The sequence below is a fragment of the Sceloporus occidentalis genome, unplaced genomic scaffold, assembly GCF_023333645.1.
Source record: "Sceloporus occidentalis isolate IW3139 unplaced genomic scaffold, rSceOcc1.0.p SCAF_108, whole genome shotgun sequence".
NCBI classification, from domain to species: domain Eukaryota; kingdom Metazoa; phylum Chordata; class Lepidosauria; order Squamata; family Phrynosomatidae; genus Sceloporus; species Sceloporus occidentalis.
In genome coordinates, this window is record NW_028317088.1 from 35,678 (window position 1) to 52,975 (window position 17,298).

The 17,298-nt window shown below is 54.2% G+C and overlaps 2 protein-coding genes across 4 annotated transcripts; both read right to left on the minus strand.

The window, feature by feature from the left end:
* Positions 1-1,525: 1,525 nt before the first annotated feature.
* On the minus strand, positions 1,526-12,537 carry LOC149283210 (GTP-binding protein Rit1). 2 transcript variants are annotated; one of them, XM_089497821.1, is made up of 6 exons: positions 12,496-12,537; positions 2,667-2,709; positions 2,512-2,568; positions 2,365-2,438; positions 1,904-2,095; positions 1,526-1,756 (listed from the first exon to the last, which is right to left on the minus strand). In XM_089497821.1, exons 2-6 carry the CDS (start codon positions 2,695-2,697, stop codon positions 1,526-1,528), a joined length of 585 nt encoding a protein of 194 aa, XP_089353947.1. In that variant the 5' UTR covers positions 2,698-2,709; positions 12,496-12,537. The 2 variants fall into 2 exon arrangements, with proteins under 2 accessions (XP_089353947.1, XP_089353948.1); XM_089497822.1 differs by lacking the exon at positions 12,496-12,537 and having other exon boundaries at positions 2,667-2,733.
* Positions 8,885-13,582, minus strand: LOC149283211 (synaptotagmin-11-like). 2 transcript variants are annotated; one of them, XM_089497820.1, is made up of 4 exons: positions 13,549-13,582; positions 10,266-11,083; positions 9,603-9,723; positions 8,885-9,195 (listed from the first exon to the last, which is right to left on the minus strand). In XM_089497820.1, exons 1-4 carry the CDS (start codon positions 13,580-13,582, stop codon positions 8,885-8,887), a joined length of 1,284 nt encoding a protein of 427 aa, XP_089353946.1. The 2 variants fall into 2 exon arrangements, with proteins under 2 accessions (XP_089353946.1, XP_089353945.1); XM_089497819.1 differs by having other exon boundaries at positions 9,600-9,723.
* Between the last annotated feature and the right edge of the window lie 3,716 nt (positions 13,583-17,298).

A 17,298-nucleotide genomic window follows, 5' to 3' on the forward strand; every position in this document is an offset into this window, starting at 1 on the left:
CGCACTCCCCCCCCCCACAGCCTGTGTGTCTGTCCCCGCACTCCCCCCCCCCCCACAGCCTGTGTGTCTGTCCCCGCACTCCCATAGCCTGTGTGTCTGTCCCTGCACTCCCTCCCTCCCACAGCCTGTGTGTCTGTCCTGTGTTTTTTTGGTCAGTCCTTGGTGTCGGCGGTGTGGCGGATCGGTCGGTAATTGCCGTGACTGCAGAACCTGTTCAAAGCTCCGGGTCAGAGGTGTAAAACGCGCAGGATTAACTTTGACTTTACCGTACTGGTGCATTCTGAGAGCCATATGCCTACCCCATGCATGTTAATTCCCTAACTGTATTAACCTCTACCACTTCTGCTGGCTGGCTGTTCCACTTAACCACCACCCTGTCCAGGCAGATTATTTTAATATACACGTTCCTTTCCATGCGTCAGAGATCACGTCGACAAGACCCCGTAACCAGTCACCTGTCAGAAACAGAATCAGGCCAGGTTCGGTCATAATGCCCCTGGGACAGCAGCAGACGTTCAACCGCAACTGCATGCTGAAGCAGGTCTACCCCCTGGAGGATGATCAGGGGACTGCAGAGCCAGTCTGCCCTCCGGTGGATGATCGGGGGACTGCAGAGCCAGTCTGCCCTCCGGTGGATGATCGGGGGACTGCAGAGCCAGTCTGCCCTCCGGTGGATGATCGGGGGACTGCAGAGCCAGTCTGCCCTCTGGTGGATGATCAGGGGACTGCAGAGCCAGTCTGCCCTCCGGTGGATGATCGGGGACTGCAGAGCCAGTCTGCCCTCCGGTGGATGATCGGGGGACTGCAGAGCCAGTCTGCCCTCTGGCGGATGATCGGGGGACTGCAGAGCCAGTCTGCCCTCCATCGGATGATTGGGGGACTGCAGAGCCAGTCTGCCCTCCAGTGGATGATCGGGGGACTGCAGAGTCAGGATATAAAATCTTTATTACAGCCTAAAGTGACGCGAGACTCTGGAACAGCCTTCCGTGTACAAAGCGATCAAATCTGTGCAAATACCCAAGCAGTGAAATACAAAACCTCCCCGGGCAGGATGTGCAGCAACTGCCCCGGGGGAAGAAATAATATGGCAGGCCGGAGACTAGCAGTATACTTCACACTGTCCAGCTCAGACAGCGGCAGTATATGCGGCGCTGCACTTCCACTCAGCCCAGGTGTGGGAGTATAAACATTTCTGTGTATTATGTCGGGGGCCGCGGCCGTCCCTGGGTTATAGAGCCCAGACGTGTGTGTGTGTGGGGGGGGGGGGTAGATACATCACATACATTCCATTATCTGACAATGCAGAGCAGCCTCCTCCGCTCGTCGCCGGGGTATAAGACGGGGCTCCCCCATAACTCCCCTGCCTGGGGTAATAGTAGTTAGGGGAGACCTCAGAGGCACAAAGGCACTTCTGTACTGTGTGCTAGGAGCTGGGAGGGTTATTTACACAGGGGGTAATCGGGGGTGACCCTGCAGCCCCCCCGGATCCCAAGTGTTTTGGGGCAATTAGAAATCAATTGTCCTTTCAAGTCACTGAATCCTTTTGCTTTCTGAAAGGAGACTTGAAGCGTTTCCAGAGCGAGGCGCGTGGCTTGGATTTCCTCCCCAGCGCCAAAGCCGCATCCCGCTCCTTCTTCCGGATCTCGCGCACGAGCGCGTGGAAGACGTCATCGATATAGTAACGGAACGCGGCGGACGTCTCGAAGAACGGGCAGCCGAATTCACGGGCGAGAGAGCTGCCCTCCTCCTTAGAGACCTGAGGAACGACACGAAAACAACGGCTCCAGAAACTGCGCTGCAGGAAGGGGCAGATTATATAGAGCAGGTGAGTAGGGGCCCGGGGCCAGACCGCACGCCGCTCTAGTGTATACAACCTCACATTATTATTGAGGCGGCCCCTCACCTGGCGCAGGTACGACAGATCCGACTTATTCCCGACCAGCACGACCGGGGTGTCATCCGTGCGCCGCACCCGGTAGATGAGCTGCTTGAAGTCCCGCGCCTCGTGGAAGCTGCGCCGGTCAGTGATGGAGTAGCAGATGATAAATCCTTCGCCGGCGCGCATGTACTGGTCCCGCATGGCGGTGAACTCGGCCTAAGACACACAAACGGCCAATAAAATGCAGCGTTACACAGGAGAGAAGCTGCCCCTGCCACCGGCTGCCTCCCGCGCCAGCTCTCCGGGGGTAAAACAGACATAACGAGGAGGCCGCGGCCGTTACGGCATTCAGTTCTTCTAACCCCAAACAGGACAGGCGGATAATGGAGATGGATACCCCCCGGCAACCACGCACGGAAAATAACTCCTTCAATAGTACTGGTAAACGAGGGCCGCGCAGGCACCGGGCCTCTCGGCTCACTAACCTGGCCTGCGGTGTCCAGAATATCCAGGCTGGCCGGCTCGTCGTCGATCCGGATCCGGATTTTATAAGCATCCTCTGCGGGAGATGAGGACAGACTGAGTACATGCGCTGCCCCCCGGGGGGCATCTGTGGGGCAATAAACACTCACCGATGGTGGGGTCGTGGTCTTCAGGAAACCGATGGCTTATAAACTGCATGGTCATCGCTGAAAGACAGAAAACAACGGCCTATCACTCCGAGTCAGCCGGAGCGAGCAGCCACCGCCGGGGGCCACGCCTCCCTTTATTTACTGAGAGAACTCACCGCTCTTCCCAACCCCGCCCGCTCCCAGCATCACCAGCTTATACTCCCGGGGGGGCAACGGGGCCTGGGCGGGAACCAGACGGCCCGAACCACTGTCCATGCCACGCGGGGGGGGAGACACCCTACAAAATCCTACGGGAAATAATAACATACAGTATACTCACTATACAGAGAGACCCCCCACATACAGTATACTCACTATACAGAGAGACCCCCCACATACAGTATACTCACTATACAGAGACCCCCCCCATACAGTATACTCACTATACAGAGATACCCCTCACATACAGTATACTCACTATACAGAGATACCCTCCCATACAGTATACTCACTATACAGAGATACCCCTCACATACAGTATACTCACTATACAGAGATACCCTCCCATACAGTATACTCACTATACAGAGATACCCCCCACATACAGTATACTCACTATACAGAGATACCCTCCCATACAGTATACTCACTATACAGAGATACCCTCCCATACAGTATACTCACTATACAGAGATACCCCTCACATACAGTATACTCACTATACAGAGATACCCTCCCATGCAGTATACTCACTATACAGAGATACCCTCCCATACAGTATACTCACTATACAGAGATACCCTCCCATGCAGTATACTCACTATACAGAGATACCCTCCCATACAGTATACTCACTATACAGAGATACCCCCCACATACAGTATACTCACTATACAGATACCCCCCACATACAGTATACTCACTATACAGAGATACCCCCCATACAGTATACTCACTATACAGAGATACCCTCCCATACAGTATACTCACTATACAGAGAGACCCCCCACATACAGTATACTCACTATACAGAGATACCCCTCACATACAGTATACTCACTATAGAGATACCCTCCCATACAGTATACTCACTATACAGAGATACCCTCCCATACAGTATACTCACTATACAGAGATACCCTCCCATACAGTATACTCACTATACAGAGATACCCCTCACATACAGTATACTCACTATACAGAGAGACCCTCCACATACAGTATACTCACTATACAGAGATACCCCCCACATACAGTATACTCGCTATACAGAGATACCCCCACATACAGTATACTCGCTATACAGAGATACCCCCCACATACAGTATACTCACTATACAGAGATACCCCCCACATACAGTATACTCACTATACAGAGATACCCCCCACATACAGTATACTCACTATACAGAGATACCCTCCCATACAGTATACTCACTATAGAGATACCCCCCACATACAGTATACGCGCTATACAGAGAGACCCCCCACATACAGTATACTCGCTATACAGAGAGACCCCCCCCATACAGTATACTCGCTATACAGAGATACCCCCCCATACAGTATACTCACTATACAGAGATACCCCCCCATACAGTATACTCACTATAGAGATACCCCCCCATACAGTATACTCACTATACAGAAATACCCCCCCACACATACAGTATACTCACTATACAGAGATACCCCCCCCCCCACATACAGTATACTCACTATACAGAGATACCCCCCCCACATACAGTATACTCACTATAGAGTCGGACTCCGGTAGTCACGTGATCTGCTTCCTGGTCCTTTCCGTATGGCGTCATGTCATGGGCGTGGTCTTGCAGCTGGAAGCCGCCATGTTTTGTGAGGCGGTGGTCACTGGAGGGAGAACCGTACAGATGTTCCGCCGGGTTCCGGTAAGAGGATAAGACCAACTCCCGCCGGGTGTCACCAACACGGAGCCAACATGGCGCCCGCTACGCGTTTGTGCGTCGTGACGTCACCGACTATAACCATGGCAACACGGCATCGCTTTCACAGCGGTGATGGGAAGTTCGGATCAGTACAGTGAATCGGTTCATTTCGAGTGATTCATTGAAATAAACCGATTCATTCCTCACTGCAGTCACACTGACGATTGCCCCCGCCCTTTCCTTATAATCTATAAATCCTCCTGCCTGCCCAATCAGGGTGATTTGTTTGTGTTACACGCCAATGTATTTTACAGTCATGTAATAAGTGTTACACCCCAATGTATCGTACAGTCATATAATATGTGTTACACGCTAATGTATTGTACAGTCATGTAATATGTGTTACATGCCAACGTATTGTACAGTCATGTAATATGTGTTACACGCTAATGTATTGTACAATCATGTAATGTGTTACACGCCAATGTGTTTTGCTCAGCAACTCAACTCACAGTAATGTGCATCACCTTATCTATAACATTCATATTTGTGCTGCTGAAAGTTAGGGGAGGTGGGGGTTAATTTAGGGGCAGTTACCGTTAATGGGATCTTAAGGATTAATTTAACATCCTGTGAATGTATTGCGTAATGACATGTACTTTTAATCATTAAAATTTAAACTGGTGGCGCCACCTTGTGGATGTATTGTGGAATTACATTTACTTCTAATCATTAAATGGCATTTAAGCGACTGATGGCGCCACCCTGTGGATGTATATTGGAATTACATGTACTTCTAATCATTAAATGGCATTTAAACAACTAATGGCGCCACCTTGTGGATGTATTGTGGAATTACATATACTTCTAATCATTAAATGGCATTTAGTCAACTGATGGCGCCATCCTGTGGATGTATTGTGTAATTACATTTACTTCTAATCATTAAATGACATTTAGGCAACTGATGGCGCCATCCTGTGGATGTATTGTGTAATTACATTTACTTCTAATCATTTAATGATTGTTAGTAATTAGATTTGTGCAATTAGCTTTGCTTCAAATCATTGGTTGGTATTTGTGTGGTGCCGTTGTGTGGACATATTATGTAATTTATTATTAAAAGCTTAAGTCTGAATCAGTGAACTGGTGACTCAGAGCTACTCTGAATGGTTCTTTGAGTCGGTGAACTGATGACTCAGAGCTGCTCTGAACCGTTGTTTGAGTCAGTGAACTGATGACTCAGAACTGATCTGAACGGTTCTTTGTGTCAGTAAACTGGTGACTCAGAACTGCATTTAGGCAGCTAATGGCGCCATCCTGTGGATGTATTGTGGAATTACATTTACTTCTAATCATTAAATGGCATTTAGGCAATTTATGGCCCCACCTTGTGGATGTATATTTGAATTACATTTACTTCTAATCATTAAATGGAATTTAGGCAACTGATGGCACCACCCTGTGGAAATATTGTGGAATTACATTTACTTCTAATCATAAAATGGCATTTAGGCAATATATGGCGCCACCTTGTGGATGTATATTTGAATTACATTTAATTCTAATCATTTAATGATTGTTAGTAATTAGATTTGTGTAATTAGCTTTGCTTCAAAAATCATTGGTTGGTATTTGTGTGGTGCCGTTATGTGGACATATTATGTAATTTATTATTAAAAGCTGAAGTCTGAATCAGTGAACTGGTGACTCAGAGCTACTCTGAACGATTCTTTGAGCCAGTGAACTGGTGACTCAGAGCTACTCTGAATGGTTCTTTGAGTCAGTGAACTGATGACTCAGAGCTGATCTGAATGGTTCTTTGAGTCAGTGAACTGATGAGCTACTGACTCAAAAGGTTTGGTAACCTGATCTGCGAGTCTGTGTACTGTGCAGTTCACTCACTCTAGGACCATATTATCAGTGCAGTTCATGATTCACAAATTGAACTGTTACAAATGAGTCTACTGAACTGATTCATCCGGTTGATTGAAAAGAATCGGTTCAAAAGAACGAATCGTTCGTAAACTGGACATCACAAATCTGACAGTAAGAAGCTCCTTCTGTAGCCCAATGCTGTAGTCAGTAAGAGCTTGTAAGTAAAAGGCTCAGAGTTAGTGTGAGGATCCCCAGCCGGCAGTCACAGGAGCAGAGATACTCTGCGCAGAGAGCAGCTGGATCTGTGTTCATGGCAGTTGTTGCAGAATATCGCTGTGTGAATGCACGTGGCTGTGCCTATTAAGCATATCTGTGTGTGTGTGTGTGTGTGTGTGTGTGCGCATGCATGTGCATCATGCCTTTTTGTGTAATTATACTGGCCGTCTTCAGTACTCTCCACCCTCTCTTTATACCAGCTGTCCCTATACTGGCTCCCTCTGGTACTCTCTGCCCGTCTCTATATCTGCCATCTCTGTCCTTCTGTCAGTGCACCAGCCGCCCCGGGTAGCCTGTGCCCCTCATGAGCCGGTATAAAGTGCTTCGGTATGCTGTTTGTGTTTTTGGGGAGAACTCGAGGCTCCAACTGCTTTGTATTTCATCGTCGACTTATTTTATCGGCTTAGGCATCTCAGAGGTTAATGAGAAAGCAATGAGCTCATCCCGTCCCCAGGGCCGCCATCTCCCAGTTGCACAGGAGATGACATCAGCCCATTGAGCTGTCCCTTTGTCTGAACCCCCCCCCCCCCCCCGATGCAGCCAGACTCCAACAGCGGCTCAGCTCAGTGAATCAGGCTTTATTGTGATAAATCCAATGTACAATACAGCGGTACAGAGCGTAAGCTTATTATATGCAGCACACGCCGCAGGGGGGCGCCTTGGCTTATGCACGTTTATTTCATCGAGGCCCGAGGGACACGTGCCAGTTATCAACGTTCTCACTGGTTCGGTTCCAGTCGTGAGATCCATGTTCGTAATATCCATGGCGACCATTCTATGCGGTTGGACTGTGACAGTATCCAGCAGACCCTTCCAATAGTAACAGCATGTGCCCCCCGCCCCACCCCACCCCGGCCCGCTCCTCTCCTCTCCTCTTACCCCCGGAGAATTCTCCAGACCGGAATAATCATTAGTGAAGCAGATCAGGCAGAAGAGCCGTGGAGGCCTCAGCATCGTCACGCCAGGAGAACAAAGGAAGCAGCCATTAGGGAATGACGATACGAGATACCGGAGGGACAGGGAGCATGGAGCCTGCTGGGAAGGAAATACGGAGCAGAATTGGCTGAAGGGAGAACACAGAGTTAAATTGTTGGGTGAAAGACAAAGAGAGCAGAGCTTGCTGAAGGGTATACGATTATTATGTCTATGGGGGGCATCATCCTCTCCTCCGCCCTCCACGTTCCACCTCGGCTTTGACGAGGGGAATGGGATCTGAACATCCTCACAGAGCGCCTGTTATTCTCGTATCTCTCTACCTCCAGCTTCTCTGGGTGCTGACCCCGCACCGGTGCCGTGTGTTGGCAGATGCCGGAGTAGCCACCGGTCCAACGCCCATTCGTTGCGTGACTCGGGAGGCCCTGAAATGATCTTCACTCATAAAAGACAGGAGGTGTGACAGGTCCCAGACCCCAGACCCAACACTGCATTCGAGAGCTCCCCCATGAGAGTCCTCACAACGCACGAAGCTGTTTGTGCCACCGGACATCGGGTCTGCCGCCCCGGCGAGCCTCCTGCCGCCCCGGCGAGCCTCCTGCCCCTGGACTCAAGATGTTCCTCAAGATGCCTCCTCGTCCCCTGACCTCGGCAGTGTCGGCTTTACTTAGAAAGTGCTTTAAGAGCTGGTTTAAAGGCATGGACTCGCGCAGGTTCTATTAGGCTTCTGACCCACGTTACGGTTTATCAAGTCCAAATTCAGATTTCAGCGCCGGGAACAGAGAGAAGCTGTAACGGTGATCTGAAATGCATGCTACGTGGTGGTGCCACCATGACGCTAGAAAGCTTGTTCGCTGCGCCAGAGCCTAAAGAGCCGAGAGATCTCAGACTCCCCACTTCAAAAAACCGAGTCGCAAGCTGCTTGGGTGCCAAAAATCCCCCCCCCCTTCTACACCGCGCAGGAAGAACCCTCAGCACTCTCAGCCGGACAGGGATCGGCGGGAAAGCAGCGCAGGTACCAGACATGCACAGGGCTTTCAGCGAGAAGAACCAAAGACACCCCAGGGATCGGTTAGACAATTCCAGTCGGCCATAAACATGCAATTACGTGATTATTAGAGTCCGGCTACGAATAAATATTTGTCATCGTGTCAACGAACCATTTAGTAATGAAGTGTCTGACGTTATCGTGTCCGGTAAAACATCGCCTAAGAAAACTTTAAGCTACCACTAAAACGAGGTGAACACCTTCGGGGCCGGGGGGGGGGCCGGGACGCCGCCGCGGTGACAGGAGAAGGATATACACGATTACACAAAAATGGGGATATTCCTGCCACCTCCCCGACCTGTCCATCCTTTTCTCCCCAATGTATTTGCCCCACCTTTACAACATGTTTGCCCTAGTACTCGCTCAGATTATGCCACTTGGCAATGAGCTTCCTGGGGTTGTCGCACACCTCCCGCCAATGTTCGGCGCCGTCGGCGGTTACGCTGTGCGCCCCTAAGATGATCCTGCCCACCACCTGGTTCTTGGTGGTGCGATCGAAGTCGATGACTAGGAACTCGATGCTGATGTCGGGCAGCAGCTCCGCGGGGATGTCGTAGATGAAGGATTCGTTGAACACCGGGTTCAAGGTGCACTTCTTCACGTGGGTCTTCTTCTTGGCGATGCGTTTCCTGCCGTAGTAGATGTTCACTTTGACGTACGGGTCTGTCGGAGAGAAAAAATACCCCGCCAATTACACAGTCCACCATGTTGCCCCAGGGCTTGTGCTAAACAACAGAACAGTAGCCCCAGCATCAAACTGGAAGCCAGTGGGTTGGGGAGAAACGGACGGAAACCGTCTCCATTCCGTAATTTCTGCGGGCGCTTCTCGTATGGCGCAGACACACATGGACGATGCCCACCACGTTCACCCCCCCCAATCACTCATCCTCACGCGTTACCCACGTTTCTTGCTGGGGTCAGGCTGAGGATTTATGGGGCCGGCTACTCAAACACGGTGTGCGACTAACAGCCCGTAACGGTATCCGAAAGCGCCTTCGCGGTTCAATAGACCACAATGATATACAGTAAGCCTCAGTAAACTACTCCCGGGGCGGGTAAATAGCTGCTACCTGAGAGGCCAGTGATGTCCATTCTGGGCAGGTGCTTGGCTTTTAACACCACCACGGTCATTCTCTGAGCCACGGGCTGGTAGGACAGCGACACCTGCAGCTCCCCCCGGCTCATACATTTCTGAAAGAGAAAGAACAATGTGTGGAACGAGCAACATGCGCAGCGCCGCGTTTTCCACCCCCCAACCGAGACTACAGCCTATGAAGAGCGACCAGGAGCGCTACTGGCCAAAGCCGGCTCTGGCTCACTCAGATGAAGCTGCCGTGACGGAAAGAAGGGGTGTGGGGGGTAACAGGGATGTTATCTCTGCACAGCAACCTGCGAGCACAGTTATAAAACCTGCAGGTATTAGACTGTAAGCCTTTGGGGCAAGAACTTGATGTTTACATGGAGTCTGAGTGAAATGTGAGCCTCCGGAGGGACAGGTCTTTCGGCCGACTACTGGTAACAGGCAGGTGGAATCCAGCCATACTAAAAGATCCAGTCCGGGGCTTCTCCAGAGCCCAGGTCCGGACTGAAAGATCCAGTCCGGGGCTTCTCCAGAGCCCAGGTCCGGACTGAAAGATCCAGTCCGGGGCTTCTCCAGAGCCCACTCGGGACTCCTAAAGTTATCACACGGACTATTTGCTGCTTCTCGATGACGTAAAGCAGGAGGCACCGACCTGAATGTTCCTCTTGATGATGTCTCTCGTGAGCTGCACTTTCCCAGTGCTTGGGTCGATCCCTGCCAGAGGCACCATGACTTCTCCGATGACATCATCGCGCGAGAAACGGTCGAAGCTCAACACCAGGAAGTGAAGCACCAAGTCGTGGAGCTGACTGTAGGGAATCCCATAGAAGGTGAAGGTCTCGTCAAACACGGGCTCGAGCGTCTTTCGCAATACCCTGGTCTTCACCCTGTGCTTCTTGTCGGGTAGGATGGTCATCTTAATATAGGGGTCAGAGGCCTGGGAGTGTTCGTCCATCGCGGGGAGCCCGTGGGCCTCTTGGATGGTCACCACCAAAGCTTTTTTTGGGAAGTTGTAGTCCACGGAGAGCATCAGGGATCCGAGCGCGACCTCGCCTTCTGGGGACGCCGGCGACAGGGTCTTGCTGCTGCCGGACGTCAGGCTCTGGACGGGGCTTACTTCGTCCCCGTAGTCCCCTCTGACGGGCAGCTGGTCCGTGCAGGTGGCGGTGCCAAGTCCGTTTGGACCACGTTCAGGCTCCATTAAGCCAGCCTCGGCTCTGTCCGGGGTAAGGTTTGCCCGGGTGGGGCAATTGTCCGAGGGTGTCTTCTCTTTGCGGATGGCTTTCTTTTTGTTGCTTAGAGTCTCGGGGTAGATACTAATGCCCTTCAGCATGTGAACAAACTTGTACGGTGGATTTTTATTCTTCTTCTGTGCGCGGTGGTGGCAGCAGGTCCACAAAAAGACGGCCACGGAGACGGATACCACCAGCACGGCGGCACCGACGAACCCGGCCGCCACCGGTGACATATCTGTGTGCGAGAGACAAGTGTGAGCGAGAAGAGCCAGACCACAAACACATGCTGCAACCCAACCCCAGGAGCGGGGAGTAGAGGGGAACTCGCCTCGACGGAACAGGCAACCCCCCCCCCCCCCCGCTCGACGGAACAGGCCCTGGCGCAGGTCTAAAATGCCAACTCCAAACATGGTAATAATGCGGGACCCTCACCCCTTCCTAATACACAGACACCGGGACCCTCACCCCTCCTAATACACAGACACCGGGACCCTCACCCCTCCTAACACACAGACACCGGGACCCTCACCCCTCCTAATACACAGACACCGGGACCCTCACCCCCTCCTAACACACAGACACCGGGACCCTCACCCCCTCCTAACACACAGACACCGGGACCCTCACCCCCTCCTAACACACAGACACCGGGACCCTCACCCCCTCCTAACACACAGACACCGGGACCCTCACCCCCTCCTAACACACAGACACCGGGACCCTCACCCCTTCCTAATACACAGACACCGGGACCCTCACCCCTCCTAACACACAGACACCGGGACCCTCACCCCCTCCCAACACACAGACACCGGGACCCTCACCCCCTCCCAACACACAGACACCGGGACCCTCACCCCCTCCCAACACACAGACACCGGGACCCTCACCCCCTCCCAACACACAGACACCGGGACCCTCACCCCCTCCCAACACACAGACACCGGGACCCTCACCCCCTCCCAACACACAGACACCGGGACCCTCACCCCCTCCCAACACACAGACACCGGGACCCTCACCCCCTCCCAACACACAGACACCGGGACCCTCACCCCCTCCCAACACACAGACACCGGGACCCTCACCCCCTCCCAACACACAGACACCGGGACCCTCACCCCCTCCCAACACACAGACACCGGGACCCTCACCCCCTCCTAACACACAGACACCGGGACACGGACACCCCTCCTAATACACAGACACCGGGATCCTCACCCCCTCCTAATACACAGACACCGGGACACCCGCCCCTCCTAATACACAGACACCGGGACACGGACACCCCTCCTAATACACAGACACCGGGATCCTCACCCCCTCCTAATACACAGACACCGGGACACCCGCCCCTCCTAATACACAGACACCGGGACACGGACACCCCTCCTAATACACAGACACCGGGACCCTCGCCCCCTCCTAATACACAGACACCGGGACACCCGCCCCTCCTAACACACAGACACCGGGACCCTCACCCCCTCCTCATACACAGACACCGGGACCTTCACCCCCTCCTAATACACAGACACCGGGACACGGACACCCCTCCTAATACACAGACACCGGGACACGGACCCTTCATAACACGCTAAGAAAAGCCCTCTCCGTGCCCAAGGCCTCCTTCCCTCTGCGTCTCGCATCAGATGATTTCAGCCAACCACGCCGCTGCTCACCAGCAAAGCTTCCTCATACGCAGTAACAGACATGACGTCACGTGTAGGAGCTGGGTCCCCGTCATACGGCCCAGCATTACACGGCAAGAACCGGGGCGGACGGCCCTATTGTGTCTAGCACCAGACACACCTTACACGCCGCAGACTAAGCGGACACAGCCCTAAGGAGGAACAGAGGCCTCTGGGGCGGCAGACGGCGGGGCGACGGGGGATACAAGGGGCAGATGAGCCCTAGGGACCAGGCAGCACCCAGACTTGGATGACAGAGAAACCCACCAGCAGGACCGCTCCAACCCCCGCATGGCAGCTCCTCGCTTAAATACCCCACGACATAAAACGCTGAGCCAACTGCGTCCACACCGACAACCCTCAGTATCACATTGTGAACGTCCCTAGATACCCCCCAGCCCCTGACAATCCCCAGATACCTCCCAGCCCCTGACAATCCCCAGATACCCCCCAGCCCCTGACATCCACCATCCTGACAATCCCCAGATACCCCCCAGCCCCTGACATCCACCACCCTGACAATCCCTAGATACCCCCCAGCCCCTGACATCCACCACCCTGACAATCCCCAGATACCCCCCAGCCCCTGACATCCACCACCCTGACAATCCTCAGATACCCCCCAGCCCCTGACATCCACCACCCTGACAATCCTCACATACCCCCCAGCCCCTGACATCCACCACCCTGACAATCCCCAGATACCCCCCAGCGCCTGACAATCCCTAGATACCCCCCAGCGCCTGACATCCACCATCTGGACAATCCCCAGATACCCCCCAGCGCCTGACAATCCCCAGATACCCTCCAGCCCCTGACATCCACCACCCTGACAATCCCTAGATACCCTCCAGCCCCTGACATCCACCATCCTGACAATCCCCAGATACCCCCAGCCCCTAACATCCACCATCCGGACAATCCCCTGACATCCACCACCCTGACAATCCTCAGATACCCCCCAGCCCCTGACATCCACCATCCGGACGGTGCCTGGGGACAGGCTTACCGAAGCTGGGAGGGAGGCTGGTGATCTGGGCCATGCTGGCAGCTGTGGGTGCTCGCCGGGCTCCTACTTCATGTCCTGCCGCTTCAGCTGATGCTGCGATCCCCGGAGAAGCAGGAGCAGCAGCTGGTCCTGATGCAAGGCGAGACCACGCCCACAGGGTGCTGGCGTAACCCCTCCCACAGGCTCGCCCATGGCGGAGGAAAACAAGGGCTGGAGCCACGCCCAGCTGTCCCGCCGCCATCTTTGTACACCCCGACAACGCCTTACCCTCAGGAACTCGTTATCGAGCCGCTCGCCAAGGAAGAGTATGCGACGTACACGGTGTTGCTGAGTGATGAACCGCAGCTACTATACTAAGCGTTTCACCGTGCGGGAGCGCAGAGCTCTCCGCTTGGTGAAGGTTGGTGAATAGGTGTACCAAGATGGCCGCTGGCTATACTCGGTAAGCTATTATGGCGGGGCTACTGGGTCGCAAGGAAAATCTTCCAGGGGCTTCCCCTGCAGAAGGGATCAGATAGGAGGGTCTTTAATCAAACTGCCGGTGTAGCAGCCCCTGGGCGAATGGAGCGGCCCTCGCCCTATTTATTGTGCGTCTGTATGAGGCCGAGCCGTGGTGATGAGGAGGCATGTTGTTGGGTCGAAGCGTCGGCATTGTGCGCTTTATTACACGGGGGTGAATGCGCTCTCTGGCGGGGTATGTAATGTACGTGCCGGGTGCGTACCTGGGAACTTGGGGGGGTAACACCCCATTTGAAGGGAAAAGGGGCGGGGAGTGGGCATGTCAGGGTCACGTGACCCAGAGAGTTCCCAGGTACAGCAACGTAGCTCGCCGGCAAACCGCCTTCAAGAGCAAGAACACTGCCAACGGGGCAATAATGAGGGCATGTCGTAACTTCCATATGATTATTTGTTTTATATAGCGCCATCGCAGCCCGCAGCGCTGTACAAAGACGGGCAGACAGGACGTAACATAACAGGATGACCGGTGACATTCAAGCCGTAGGGATCCGGCCCCCGGGGGGCTTCGGCTTGTTGCAGACAGAATGAGCCCTTACTCCAAGCGAGTGCACTCCAGGCTGTTACAGCACTAGAGCGGCAGAGCTGGGGCGGAAAAAGCAGGGCTTTTTAACAGCTGGACCGGTGCTTTCAACCCACTGGGGGGAGCTGTTGCTCCATGTCTCTGTTCAGCCTCTCCCGTCTCCCGTGTTCATGTCATTAAGGGTCAGTCTAATGTCACCGGCGCTCTCATGTACTGCAGCACTCTCTCTCCAAACCCCCCGCGTGACGTAGGATCTTAGTGAATGTCCGTGGATTCTGCGCGCTGGGTGCCACGCGTGTCCCCTTTGGGCCTGTAGCTTCTGTCCCTAAGGGCTGCAATCACCAGCTGCTGCTGCTGAGCATCTACATATGACATCATCTTAGCACCGCATAGCAGGTGCGCGCAGGTACGGAGGGTTAGGCGCATTAAACTGCAGCCGCTGTGCTCCCCCATCCTTCTTGCATTAAACTGCAGCCGCCGCGCTCCCCCTTCCTTCTCGCATTAAACTGCAGCCGCCGCGCTCCCCCTTCCTTCTCGCATTAAACTGCAGCCGCCGCCCTCCCCCCCATCCTTCTCGCATTAAACTGCAGCCGCCGCGCTCTCCCCCATCCTTCTCACATTAAACTGCAGCCGCCGCGCTCCCCCCATCCTTCTCACATTAAACTGCAGCCGCCGCGCTCCCCCTTCCTTCTCGCATTCAACTGCAGCCGCCGCGCTCCCCCCCATCCTTCTAGCATTAAACTGCAGCCGCCGCGCTCTCCCCCATCCTTCTCACATTAAACTGCAGCTGCTGCGCTCCCCCCATCCTTATCACATTAAACTGCAGCCGCTGTGCTCCCCCCATCCTTCTCGCATTAAACTGCAGCCGCTGTGCTCCCCCCATCCTTCTCACATTAAACTGCAGCCACCGCGCTCCCCCATCCTTCTCACATTAAACTGCAGCCGTTGCGCACCCCCCATCCTTCTCGCATTAAACTGCAGCCGCTATGCCCCCCATCCTTCTTGCATTAAACTGCAGCCGCTGTGCTCCCCCCAGCCTTCTCGCATTAAACTGCAGCCGTTGCACCCCCCCATCCCTCTCGCATTAAACTGCAGCCGTTGCACCCCCCCATCCCTCTCGCATTAAACTGCAGCCGTTGCACCCCCCCATCCTTCTTGCATTAAACTGCAGCCGCTGTGCCCCCCATCCTTCTCGCATTAAACTGCAGCCGCCGCGCTTCCCCCATTCCTTTAACATTAAGCCGCAGCCGCCGCTCACTGCTAGCCCCTGAGGAGCCCCACTAGAAACAAACCCAATGAATATACCCCATTAACCCCAGCCTTCTGCCCTCTGCCACTCAGCCATCCGGGTATCCGTGTAACTATTTACCGTCCAAGCCCAAACCTGCAATTTATTAATGAGGGACAGAGTCAGTCACCCAGACAGGGCGTACCTACTGCCCCTCCCGGGGCTATTATTACGTGGGTCCCTCACACACGGCCCACTGGAGGGGGTAATATTGGAGGTTCTCACCACACCCCCAATCTAACATTCCGGGGGCTCGCCCCCCTCTATGAGTCGGAACGGCCGGTGGAAGTAGCGCCACGGTACGTAACCTCGCGCGCCGGATGTCATCTGTACTGACGTCACCCGGCTGCGACAAACTTCTGTGAGCTGCCGGCGCATTGCATTATGGGTCCCGCCGTCTGGAACGCAGCGTTAGCCGTTACTGACGTGAACGAAGAGAAGAGATGTGACGTGAGAGACGCTCGGGGCTGCGGAATTTATCCGGTAACGGTGGGGAAGGAGGAGCTTGGGCGGTTAGTGGGCGCGACTCGCTGCTTACGTTGGGCCAGCACCGGAGGAGCCTTATAGGTCGCTTCCTCCCAAATACTTTAGCCTTCAGGAGTATCCTCTGCCGTCATGGGCTCGTGAACCATTATTTATAAATCAAAATGGAGCCTTCAGCAGCTGGGTGCGAGCGTATCGCGTCGTCCTGCAGCCCGGACGCCGACATTAACGCGCAGAAGGTTTACTTGCAGAGTAGTAGATAAGTGGGACAGCCTCCCAGTGATAGAGGGTAACACAGCGAGGGGATGTAAACATGCATGGAGTAGGCATCATCTTCTGAATCTAAGATGAGATCAACCAGTGATAAAGGCCTTTGCTGAGGAGACGGGCCGGCGGGGGCCGACCTGCCGGCAGCTCGTATGGTTTTGTTTATAGGGACGGCAGTGAAATAATGTAAGCGCCCCTTTCTGCCCCTGGGGAGGTGGTGACGTGGGGTGTAACGTGTAATGTTTGCTCTCCAGACACGCACATAGGCACGAGCTGTGCCCGGTAACGCCCGCGATTCCCAGCCGTCCGCCGGAGCAGGGACGGGCCGCCGGGGCCGAACCCTTGCAGCTCCTCATGGATCAACCCGCTGAAGCCAAACAGAGAGGCTCAAATGCAGCGTCTGAAGCCACTCGACAACAACTCCCAGAACCGCCGCCTGCCGCTCGAACAACATCGCCCCCGACAGACCTCCCCTCGCCTTTCCAGAAGCCCATCCGCGCATCAGTAAGAACTACTACTGTGCTCTCGGACCTCCCCGCCACCCGTCTCTCCAAGTCCCCCTCTGACGCCCCGCAGGATAGAACGCCTCTGAACAATCGCAAAAGTGACTGCGGGAAACGGACACGTCGTCAGGATGCGTCTCGAGCGGGTGAGAGCGCTGGGCAGTAACAGA